At 38.7% G+C, this 13,422-nt stretch overlaps 1 protein-coding gene across 4 annotated transcripts in view; it reads right to left on the reverse strand.

Annotated features, from left to right (window-relative positions):
- Positions 1 to 13,422, reverse strand: part of ANKS1B (ankyrin repeat and sterile alpha motif domain containing 1B) — a 448,856-nt gene that overhangs the window by 212,921 nt on the left and 222,513 nt on the right. For all 4 annotated transcript variants that reach the window (XM_074575799.1, XM_074575789.1, XM_074575760.1 and 1 more), the window contains exon 14: positions 12,134 to 12,206. In XM_074575799.1, coding sequence (XP_074431900.1) covers positions 12,134 to 12,206 — 73 coding nt within the window. The remainder of the gene's footprint in view (positions 1 to 12,133; positions 12,207 to 13,422) is intronic.

Here is a 13,422-nt window from a genome sequence, read left to right on the forward strand (position 1 = left end):
ATATACTTAAATTACTATTAAAATAACTCAAAATGCAGAGATTTGTAAAAGAAATATGAAGATTGGTATGAATATTGCATGAATATAAATACATGTGTGAAAGTATCAGAAGAAACAGTGCTACAAAGGGTTAAAGGTACGGTCTGTATTGATAACCAAGGACACAGCTGGCAGCGGCAAAACAATAAGGAATGTGTTTCTGTCAAGACAAGGAGGAGCGTGCTCTGATAAAACAACAGCACAGATGATTTATTGGCAGAAGACCCTACACTACGCAGGAGGGCAGCAACAACATTACAGCACACTGCATGTGATATTCATCTACCTGTTATGCCAAAAGGAAGACAGACTTTAGCCCTAAAATATCCGAAATAAGGAAGCAAAAACAATGAGCACCACTGAAGTAAACAAAATTTTGGATCAAAATGGCCATACCATAGCAACTGTTAATTCCTAAAGATCTATTCAAAACCCAGTTTGCTATTACTAATCAAAAGGAACCCAAGAGATGCAATGAGAATGCAATAGTCAGCCTTCCATGTCACAAATGACCACGGACAAGCAACTTGGCCACAAATGCAGGGACACCTTGGTGCTTTTGGGTATTGAGTGTGACAGTGACATGCATAAGAGAACGTGAGTGACTGAAAATAGTTTTGCCTGAAACAAGAATCACCTTTGCTTTCCAGAACATCTCATATTGACCTTAGTCACGCAAATTCTCCCCAGCAGTTCTGAGAATGCAGCTTAAAAGTCCATGTTCACTTTGCAGTTGTTAATAACATACAAGGAAGTGCAGAATCAAACCCGAATGTGTGGCTGTGTTCCCTACACTGCAGTCCTAGAACCGATGGTAAAGAGTTCATAGACTTACAGTCTAAAAATTTCAAACTGCATATGCATTTCCTATTGAGGAGGCATCAAACAGCACTGGGAGCAGAGACCAGCTGCTGGAGCTGTCTCCTCTCACCGGGTCCCTCTCCTATCAGCTACAGAGTCAGATTACCCCTGCCTTTTCTTTTTTTCCTCTTTATGATGCTACAGGTATTTTGGTCTTTCTGCACAGCATATCAGCTTCAATGGGAAGGTGGGAGTTGGGAGGGAAGTGATGATATCCTTATTTTACAGTCTGGCTGTTGTGGTTGGCTATTGCAAAATGAGAGCTGTGGGTTCGAAACTATAAGCTTAAGAGGTCTCCCACTTTGTGAGAGGGTACACAGCTCATTTTTATTAAAGTCTATGAATCAAATCTCAAAGTGCTCCGTTTAACCACACGGAGATGTAAAAAGGGGGAAGTAACTGCAGCAAACCAGACGCTAAATTACAATTAAAATATATACTTTCAAGTATATAACTTACCACTGTGAAAACTGCCTTATGCCAACATGCCTACACATACCTAATTAAAATTCTGCCTTAATTAAGTACTTATATTTTATCTGTTTTCTGCCTTTGGAGAGGGAGGATATTAACAGTTTTGGAGGAAGACCACTTTGCCAAAACTGCAACCATATGGCAGGAAACAGAAAAGGGCCAGCCTAACAAGGCTTCATTTGTTAAAAGAAAGTTTGACTTCTGAATGAAATTTTAGCTTTTAATAGGCATAATCATACTAGGGAAGATGAAGGCTTCATGTCTGAGTAGTGGCAGTCGAACAGATGGAAGAAACAGAGGAGCTGAGCATGTAGCCTCTGGCTGTCAAAGGTCTGCATAATTTCCTTTACATGTTATATCTGAACAGGGCATAACATGAACTCCTACTTCTCTCATTGAGCTTTTCTGGCTGTGGCCCCACGTGATTCCATCTTTTCCTAGTCTGCTGAAATTATATCTGTTTTACTTTCCCAATCTTTGTGCTCAAACTCATGTCCCTTGCAAATCTGGAGAGTTAAATTTCTTGCAATTTTCCCCACACTGTGAAGGAGTCACTGATAACAAGAGCCTTGGTCATACCAGTAGAGAAGCCAAAATAAACAAAGAAAATAACTTTTGTATGATGATCGCCTACAACTTTCATCCTAATATGAAAGATCAGAGAAAGTACACTACAAAATGTATTCTAACACAGTGTGCCATGACCTACTGTCCATCTGGCATTAAATATGTACCACATGACATAGAAACATGCATATGTAGTGGATGCATCCAGAAGCACTAAAGTCTTGTTTGTGGAAAAGCTTAATGTAAATGGAGTTGTAGAGTTTATTCTGAATACAGCAAAACCCACTGTAGCTCTGCTACTTTCAAATGAGATATAGCTCATGTGAAGTCAACTCGGGCACAGCTGTCAGTGTTCCAGAGTCCTGGTTTCAAAGTTGCTGTAGAAGGGACAATTCGTGGGTCTCTCTGAAGTTGTAGACATGATAATACATACTGCTAACGTAAATATTTCCGAAGATTTGCTAGCTCCCTTGAAAGAGATTTTTTTTTTAATATGGTATAATTCTCTTGCATATAGCTCTTCCAGTAATAAGTAGCATTAATCTTTGAAAGGCACTCACTCAGGTAGACTCAGTGAGCAGAGTCTGGAGCCTTGATATTGATATTAAGACATAGATGCTGAATGTGATGCTAGGATTATTGCCAAGCATAGGGAAAGGCACTATTCTCACAAAAGCGCAATAAATAAACTTTGTAAGAACCAAATTTGCTAAATGTAGTAAGAAATTTCCTTATTCGAGCTTTAAGAAAAAGGCTTGCCAGTGTACTACATTCCAAGTCAAAAATGCAGTTCAAGAAACTGAAGCATACCTCAGGAAATTGTACCCTGTATTCCTTTAGGTGGAACAGTGAAGGCACTCAAGAATAGGTACATGCTCAGCTGACCAAAGAAATTCTCACTATGCACTTGTATGCACACAGCAACTGGACAGTGCATTTATGGATAGCATCCAAAAAAGAATTAATGATTAGCAGAATTATAAAATTGTAAATAACCGTCCATGTGCTAGAACATATTTGTCAGAAGTGGTTCTCTCAAAAGCCCAGCACAGTCCTAAACCGATTGTAGATCAGTAGGTTAGTACCAAGACAAAGGTTTTAGATTTTAGAAGAGTAAAATTCAGCTTGCTCAGAGCTCAATTGGGAGGGATTCTGTGCGAAGCTTCCACGGAGGATAAAGGAGGTAGCAAGCGCTAGGAGTTTTTCAAGAATGTTCTCCTGGAAGCACAAAACCAGTTCATCCCCTTTAAAGGTAAGGGAAGTAGGTAGAGCAAGGGACCCCCTTGGTTTAACTGCACACTTTGGAGTTTGCTCAAAACCAAGAGAGAAGCGTACCAGAGCTGAAAAAGTGGATGAATACCCATTGAGAACTACAAGGGCCAGGGCATGCAGACATGCGGTTAGAAAAGCAAAAGCTCCGCTTGAATTGAAATTGTCCAGAGATGTCAAGAACTTCAAGAAAGGGTTCTTTAGGTACGTAAACAACAACCAGAAACAGAAGGAAAATATTGGCCCACTGTTAAACAGGAGAGGTGAATTAGTCACCAGCAACGCAGAATAGGCAGAGGTTCTCAACACTTTCTTCACCTCTGTCTTTACCAGCACTGTTGGGCCTCAGGCCTTGGGAATAAAAATCCAGGTTGAAGACAGAACCACCGTCAGTGAAAGAAGAGTTGGTATGTGAACTATTAAAGGAGCTCGACCCCTACAAATTGATGGGCCCTTGCAATATCCACCAAAGGGTATTAAGAGCTGGCTGATGTCGTTGTGAGGCCGCTCTCCATAATCTTTGAGAAGTCATGGAGATTGGGGGATGTCCCAGAAGACTGGAAGAAATCTAATGTCAACCCCATCTACAAGAAGGGCTTAAAGGAGGATCCAGGAAATTATAGGCCCATCAGTCTTACTTCAGTCCCTTCAATCCCTTACATAACTTCCCCAGAAAAGTTATGGAATGAATCCTCCTGGGGGATATTACAAGTCAAATGAAGCACGTGATTGGGAAAAGCCAGCATAGATTCACTAAAGGCAAATCATGCTTGACAAACCTGATCGCCTTCTACAACAAAGCAAGCTACTTGGTTGATGGGGTGAGCAGTGGACATTGTCTATCTGGCTTTCTCCAAGGCTTTTGATACGGCTCCCCACAGCCTCCTCCTAGAGAAACTGACGCGTTATAATCTGGACAAGTGGTCTGTGCAGTGGGTGGGGAACTGGCTGACCAGCCGTACACAGAGGGTGGTGGTAATTATCTCCTTTTCAAACTGGCAACCTGTCACAAGTGGGATTCTGCAGGGATAAACATTGGGCCCAACACTGTTTAATATCTCCATAAGTGATCTGGATGATGGGACCAAGCATACTCTAATGAAGGTTTCTGGTGACGCCAAACAGAGTGGGGAACTGGACACTTTGGAAGGGACAGCCACCCTGCAGGAAGACCTGGATAGGCTGGAAGACTGGGCTCACAAGAACCTTATGAAGTTCAACAAGGACAAGTGTAAGGTCTTGCACCTGGGAAAACGTAATCCAGGAGTGCAGCACAGGCTGAGATCTACGTGGCTGGGGAGCAGCTCTGTGGAAAGGGACCTGGGGGTCCTGGTAGACAACAAGTTCAATGTGAGTGAACAGTGTGCTTCTGTGGCAAAGAAAGCCAACACAGTTCTGGGTTGCATCAACAAGGGCATCACCAGCAGAGATAAAGAAGCCATTATTCCACTCTACTCAGTGCTTGTCAGGCCACACCTGGAATACTGTGTTCAGTTTTGGTCCCCGCTATACAAAAAAGATGTGGACAGACTGGAGACAGTACAGAGAAGGGCCACAAAGATGATCAAAGGACTGGGAAGCCTGCCATATGAAGAAAGGCTGAGAGAACTGCATTTGTTCAGCCTTGAGAAAATAAGGCTTAGGGGAGACCTTATCACCACGTTCCAGTATTTAAAGGCGGGCTACAAAGAAGATGGACACTCCCTTTTCACAAGGAGTCAAATGGAAAAGCCGAGAGATAATGGGTACAAGTTACTCCAGGAGAGATTCTGATTGGACACAAAAGGAAAATTTTTCACAAAGAGAATAATCAGCCATTGGAATAAACGCCCCAGTGAAGTGATGGCTTCCCCAACACTGAACACTTTTAAGTTTCAGCTGGACAGGGCCATCTTGTCTAGAGTGTGCTTTTGCCAAGAAAGGTTGGACCAGATGATCTTTGACATCCCTTCCAACCTGGTGTTCTATGATTCAGTGATAGATTATTTTGATATGGGATGATATTCAACAATTATTTTCCTTGTCATTATTTTAATTGCTCTGACTTGAAACAATTCTTGCTTTAATCATGATGATGATATGATACCCGTTACCCATGTTAAAAAAAAAATGTCTCTATGAAGTAGATTATTTCTTGATTATTCCCTTTCAAGTGACTTGCAAGTGTAAGTAAACTCTGAATCACATATCTCTGAACAGCTACTCGGCTCCAACTAACACAGAAATTCTGCTATGCGTGCCTTGAAAGACTTTTTTATTGTAGAAAAAAATTGTTTATAATTAGGAAAAGAAAATACGAAATTTAAGCATTTCTTCTTTTTACCAGAGAAGTGCAGATGGTTGATATTTAAACATATTAGCTTTTCTAAGTCTTTTACAAAATGTATGTTACTAATCAGTGTAAGTATCTACTATGCCAAAAAAGAGACAGCTGTTCCATTTATTAAACTCTACCTTGTAGACAGGTTCCATCTAAATCATGTTATTACAATCATCACAGAATCATTACAAAATATTTACATCATTACAAATACAGGTTGGGCAGAGAATGGCTTGAGACCAGCCCTGAGGAGAAGGACTTGGGGGTGCTGGTGGACAAGAAGCTCAGCATGAGCAGGCAATGTGCACTTGCAGCCCAGAAAGCCAACCGCATCCTGGGCTGCATCAAAAGAAGCGTGGCCAGCAGGTGGAGGGAGGTGATTCTCCCCCTCTACTCTGCTCTCATGAGACCCCACCTGGAGTACTGCGTCCAGCTCTGGAGTCCTCAGCACAGGAAGGACATGGACATGTTGGAGCGGGTCCAGCGGAAGGCCACAAAGATGATCAGAGGGCTGGAGCACCTCTCCTATGCAGACAGGCTGAGAGAGTTGGGGTTGTTCAGCCTGGAGAAGAGAAGGCTCTGGGGAGACCTTATAGCGGCCTTCCAGTACCTAAAGGGGGCCCACAGGAAGGATGGGCAGGGACTCTTTATCAGGGAGTGTAGTGGTAGGACATGAGGTAATGGCTTCAGACTGAAAGAGGGTAGATATCAGGAAGAAATTCTGTACTTTGAGGGTGGTGAAGACACTGGAACAGGTTCCCAGGGAAGTTGTGGATGTACCGTCCCTGGAAGTGTTCAAGGCCAGGCTGGATGGGGCTTTGAGCAACCTGGTCTAGCGGGAGGTGTCCCTGCCCATGGCAGGAGGGTTGGAACTAGATGATCTTTAAGATCCCTTCCAACCTGAACCATTCTATGCTTCTATGCTTAAAATAGACTCACAGTGATTTAAACCAGTGACCTAATCCATTCAACGGATTCAATCCAAGGTCGTTTATACTGCAACCATTATTTTTTTAATTCTGCCAAATATCCAGAAGTCTATAAAATGCTGCTGAATGTAACAGAGGTTATAATCTCCCTAATCTGTTTGAATGCTTCACTATATTACCTTTATAATTTTGTCCTGGGGAGAAGAGGGGGAGTTTTAGCTAGTTTTAGACAGCTACATCTGAGGAGCTCCTCTAGCTCCCTTTATCAATACTTCCAGCGCCATTTGCCATGCTTCAGACATTCAGGTATGATGAACGACACCGAAGAAATGCCTGCTTATCTAACTTGGTATTAGTGACTCAGATGTACTCAATGCAGTCTATACTATGGAAGTCTGAATTTAGACATTAAGAATAAGATTCAGCTGTCTGACCTACCATTATTTTCATCAAGCTCATGTTTCCTTAATTTGCTTACAAGAAAAAGACATAAGACAATGTCAAAACCTTAACTGAATTCCATCCACTGCTCTTTCCTTACCTACAAAATCTGGTATCTGCTCCCGGCAGGAATTAGATTGCTTTAATAGGTTTGCTCTTGGAACATCCATGTTGTCTCTTACTTATTTCTTTGCTATTTTCTAGCTACTTTAAGTAGTTTATCTGTTCAGCGACTTTCCTATGAATTGAAAAGAACTCCCCACATTCTCCTTTCTTTCCCCTTTTAAAGATAAGCTCTACATCATTCTCTTTTAGACACAAAATGAAGTTCATTAAATCAATTTGAAGATACCTAATCTATATAACTTGTTCTTTCCGTATCTACAATTGAGGTTCTAGCCCTAGGATTAGCTGTGCATGTCATATGCTCACCGATGACCTTTTCAGTAAACATGTGTGATAAAAAGTCATTGCACATTTTTGTCTTCTCTGCACCTACTATGAGCAGCTTTTCTCTTCCTGTAGTACCTCTTTTAGGTGCCAAAGATTTCTTTGTTCTTCTCCCTATTAATGTACTAATAATTGTGTTATATTAAATTTTCATTTCTTTTGCTATTTGCATCTCACTGAGTGCTTTGGCACTTCTTACTTGCCTGTACATGTGTGTGTTATTCTACCATGCTTAGTAAATAGAGACATTTTCCTCATTATGTCTAAGGTGAAAGAAAAGATGACAATTTACTGGTCTTTTACACTTTATTTTCTTCACATTGGTGAAGCATGTACTATGGGTTTTAGTAGTGTTCTGTTGAAGAACCCACAGATTTTTTAACTTGGATGCTAGATATTTTTTACACTAAATTCTCTGAATTTATTGACATCTACCTTCTTGAGACTTTTTTTTTCCTGGCCAGTCTGTCAATGTAATTTCTTTTCCAAGTGCTGTGGTAACTAAAATCTTCCATTCTATCAAGTCCAATGGCTTTGGATACATACCAATAACAAACATGTTCTTTTCTGCTTTCATGGATACCAACAGATATTTAACAGCTCTAACTAATCCTATTTTTGAGATCTCAAAGCAACAACCATATTTTTGAAATACAAGCCAACATTTCCTCTCTTCTTCTTTTTCCCCTTCTTACTGAAGAAGTTATATCCTCTACATGACTGGACTACTAGTGTAATATATATGATAAATTCTCTACAATGTCAACTTTGTCAGAATCTTCAATTAAGTCTATTCAATTAAGTCTATTCCTCATTAATTCTTCTCTGTGCCTCTTTCTTCTACCATTAGTATACAAACAGCTAAGATGCCTGGCAAATTGACCCATCACTCTGTCTCGCCACTTCTTTAATCCTGTTTTAAATAATCCTGTCTTTCTCAGGGGTTAGACCTATGTCCAATTCGCATTATTTAAAATGAAGATTTTTGTCCTTGCCACACGGTTTTTAATATAAAGTTGTCTTTTCTCAGCATAGAAGCAATGGAGTTACATTTAGGGTGTATCTGACTGATGCTTGACTTGGACACGAGAGGAGAGACCATAATATCTCATGAACCATCATCCTCTTTATCCATCACAACAGAGCCTTATAAGGGCTTTTGATTTGCTTAGGATCATTCTTGGCAGTATCACTAGTATTCTTTATCACGTGCTAGTCATTGGTAGAACCCTTTGCAACTTGGCAAATTTGGACTCTTGTGATGAAACACACAAGCCATAATGAAAGCGCCAGGTGGTGCAGGTGTCTCTCTCCACATCACCTTGAGTAGAAGGTTGCTAGCAAGCACCACCTTTTATTTCCTCTTGGTAATAGAGGCTTTGTATTCCTTGGGATGGTGTATTTTTTGTCTGTTATCACTGAGATTAGTTCTTACCTGCTCCCTGGTCAGCACTCCTCCTTTGGATTTTAGTGGTAAGCTAGTCAGATGTTGAACGCTACTTGCCCTCAGAGGACATCAGCAGCCATCTTCCTCTCTGTAGTTTCAAGTTTACTCCTCCAGTACCCTGTACTGCTGTGAAACTGAAAGCTCTGATTCAATTTTTTTATTTCTGAATGCATGCTGTGGATGAAGTCCCCATGACCATACTCAGACTGTTTTGATTCCCTCCTTTCACTGCTCCTCTAATTGCTTCTTAACAGATTCCCCTGGAGACCTAAAGGAAGTCTTTCCAGATTTCACCAGTAGGAAAATATGGGCTAAAGTTCCTGTAAATCCATTCAAGGATTTAATCACAAGATGTCATCATTGTCTAATTTTAAATATAGCTATTGAATTATCAGTGTATGGCATATTTCCTCTCAAATGTTTTTTACTGAGAATGAGATACTATATAGTATAAAAAGCTCTTCATGCCTGGTAGATTAGGAATACTTGTGCTTATATTGAATATGGTTTTGTTTTTACTAAGAGTTCATAAAAATACTGAAGTATAATATGAAGTACGGGACTAAGTAAATACTAAAACGAAGGATTCCATATCAAGGTACATTTGCTATTCAGTATTATCAGAAATTTTACCATTTGCTAAAAAGTTATTAGACAAGAAAAGTGAGGTTTCCTGAATATAGTGCTCAATAATCTAGATGCTTTCAGTTCAACACTAAGAGAAATCTCTATGTACATTAAATACATTATTTTTAATCTCTACTGGATAATCTTTTTACACGTATATTCAAGTAAAACTAACAAAACTCATATATTTATATATAAACTGATGAAGTATTTCAAAATGATATTACCTGATACCATACTACTAAATTTTTGTTCTTAAGCATAGGCCAGATCTTTGTATTTGGCTGTGTTATGCCTAGTACAGAGCCAGGAAGGAGAAGAGAGAAGGTGAAAGAGAAGTTCTGAGAAGGAATTTGTCCTCAGTACTGCCAGTGCTTGGGCAGATAAAACTCTAACTAAACACATAGGGATCCAGACAGTGCCAGCTTCTGTAAGTAATTAGACAGGGGCTATACGAGGCACCTCTGAGGAACACTGAGGCACCTGAGACACTGCTTGCCAATGAATTATAAGAGCTTATATAGAAGAAGCACACACATAAAAACGTTGATTTGCTGCAGAAAAGTTCAAAGCAACCCCTTCACTGGGGCCAAAGACCCATCAAAAAAATCTCTTGGGTTGTATTATCAGCAAAAAACCCCCGTATATTGCCTTCTTGTAGTTAATAAATGGTAATTAACACAAGCTAAAATCTTAAGTAAAAGACCAGTAAAATCTGTTGTTAAATATATAAATACCACTGTAATAAGGCTCCACTTGATTGGTTACTCCAGTCTGCTAACTGTGAGAAACAGACTCCTAATTTTCTGCTAGATAACCCTGTTATTTTGTTAATAAAAAAATAAGAATATACTTGACATATATCATGTTTGATATAATGCATATATAATATGCATTTCATATTATAATAGATCCCTTTGCTTTGCTGCCTAAACTGTGTTTGACTGGACCTGGAAAAAGCATAAAGGAATGAAAAGTGGAATGAAAAATATAGACAGCTCTATAGCAGAAAGAAATGCCTTTATTGCAGTCTGCATGTACAGCAAAATTAATTAAATTTAAAGAAAAGTTGCTGTATTTTGATTAAGAGTACATAGCTTCATTCTTCATTAAGAGCAAAATCAGATTATCATTCATAAACTAGCTAAAAACCATTAAGGAGCTGATAGACAAGAAAGAATGTTGGTTTGCAGGAAGCTGCACACCAAATAGAAAAAAAGTTGGGACTCAGAGTCCCCTCTGGGAAAAGAAGCAGCGAAGAAAAGAGTAGATCTCCTGCCAACTGAAAGAGCTGAAGAACCAAATGCCACATTCGAATGCCAAGAAAAATAATGCATGCAGTAGACACAAAATGACAAGAGCTGTGAGATATTTTCTGATCTTAAAAGAAAAAAGAAGGAAAAGAAAAGCAGTGGTCAGTCATAGGAAGGGGTAGAGTAGTACTTAGACATCACCAAGTTATGCAAATTTGCATATGCATACTGTTGCTTTTGTTTCGTTTTCATAGCTCTTACTTGCTGTGCAACTTCTTAACGGTAGCCTGATTTTACACTTGGTGCCTGTGTACTACCATGATAAAAAATAATAAGCAGCAAATCCTAATATCATCAGAAATTATCAACTATCTACTAATGTAGAGTTTCCTTACGAATAATTCTCCCTTGCAAAACCGCAAGTTTCAGAAACAAAAAACAGCCTGCCAGGACAACATGCCTAGCGCTTTTCATGATATTGCCCCTTACTCTTTTAGAAAAAAATAATCTGAATCTTCTTGCTTTATCTGCAATTATATTTGTATTCAAACCAGTTATTTTCTCTTTTTCCTAGATTCCCTTCTCACTGTCCAGCTGCTGTTACATCAACTTTATTTAATCGATAAAACACGGTTTTGTCTTATACAGATATAATCCTCCATGAAATGGACGGTTGTTAAAATACTTTAAAAAAAAAAAAATTTAAGCGATAAGGTATATAGTCTCCTGCCTAATACATAAACCCAAGTAATTGTATGCAATTGCTAGCAGGGACGTACCAGTACAGGTGAGTTAACATAGCTTTGCCTCAAGACCAAATTCTTCAGACATACAAGTCAGTTTTCTTCCCATGAGATAGGAAGAAGACATAGCAAAATACTTTCACAACTCTTATCAGCACAGTTGCGCAGGTTTATGCTGACACGACAACAGACAGACTAGTCATGACTTAGAGTTCTTAGAATTCACCGTGGTGGGGAAGGTTTGCAAATTTTCCCATCATTGCTAACACCAGTCACTGGCTGTCAGCAACATTTTCAGCCCTGTGCCAAATATTTGCTCGAAGCAGCATTAGATAATACGACGCTTTAAAAAGTGTCAGCAGCTATTGGATTATATATACTCAGGGTCCCATCATTCCAAACAAAAACTCGGCTGAAAAAGATTGGAAAATATCCCTCTAGTAGAAAGGCTTCAGCATGAAGACAGTAATGGAATTTTTTTTCTGGTAAGATTTCAAAACAACCTTAATGACTCCGATATGCTATTTAAAGTAACAGCTCCAGGACACTGGGCCTAATGCATCTCTAACAGTAAACAACATTGATTCTGTTCATGGTTATTCAAATACCTACAAATGATTTCAACACAGTGGGTTACTTAGCAATATCTTATCCACAGTTTCCCTATAGAGAGTTAAATCAAAATTAAACAGCAGTTAGTTGTTTTTACTTACTTTTAGTGTGATCATTCATCTCCCCCAGTCCAGTATTAATTCCGGCATCTATTGAACTCATGATTTTATCAATCTACAAAAGAGAGAACAGTGAAAACAATTGATTGGCCCTATCTTTTTTATTTTATTGTAGTTTTCATGCATAAATTTATGGCATTAGTACTCTCATTAGGAAAACAACAATCACGATTGCAAAATGCAAAAATCAAAGGTAGACACTTAATTTCTCCAATTTGATTTTTATTTTGCAACATTTCTACACTAGCAAAAACTAAAGCTTCAGACTAGTATTTCTTTTTCTACAGTACAGTTCTTCTCATACTAATGACTCATCGTATAGGTATATCTCGTTCTTTGAAACTATTTTATCATATTTCAATATATAAATACTAAGGAGAAAAATGCATATATTAAAGCATATGACAGAATGGATTTTAATTTTATAGGCTCATGTCATTTAAGGTCTATTTAAGCAATAATATTAATGCATAAGAATATTGTTTTGTGTGTTATCAAGTAATAAAGCAATTGCTCAATTATGATTTCCAGAGAATTTCCTAGCTCCTTTTTTTCCCACCTGCCCCAAGGCCACTGAATAGGTATGAAACCACAGAACGATACTGTTTGTAAAACAGCACTACATTGATCCCAAAACTCATTTGCACATTTCCAAATTACATTGAACTTGCTATTTAAAAACTATTATACCTATTTTATTTTCCAAAGGAACAGGACGAAACAAAAAGTGAATCAAAAGGCTGATGTCTAAGAAGGCAGACACAGAGAACCAGGTTTTACTGAGCTTAATAACAGGACTATTAGGAAAACTGTCTCCTTTCTAAAAACTATGTATTAGTCACTAGTGACAGGAGAAAACCTGGGAACTACGTCAGAATCTGCAGATTTAGACTTTGTACCTTTTTTTTTTTTTTTTATAAACTACATTTTTCTTCCTCTTAAGAACAATCAGAACAATCAAACCTTGATGTTCCCCTAAAAGGAAAACTCGGACCTGATTAGCTTCAGGATTTTGTAACAATGTATCCAAGTTATTAAGATCAAAACCTGATCCTAAGTAAGTTTCCACTGAGAAAGTATCTCCTTCACAACAAAAATTACCTTCAGATGCCCTACCAAATCAGACATTTAGATGAGCTGGAAATCTTTTTCTATAAAAATAATCAATCACACAAACAATCTCTGTGTGCTTTCTGAAATAAAATGTCACTCTCTGGATACATATATCTCCCCATAGCAGTTATTTTAAAGATAAATCCTTGTGTGTCTGT

Source organism: Larus michahellis, chromosome 1 (assembly GCF_964199755.1).
Source record: "Larus michahellis chromosome 1, bLarMic1.1, whole genome shotgun sequence".
Lineage (NCBI taxonomy): Eukaryota > Metazoa > Chordata > Aves > Charadriiformes > Laridae > Larus > Larus michahellis.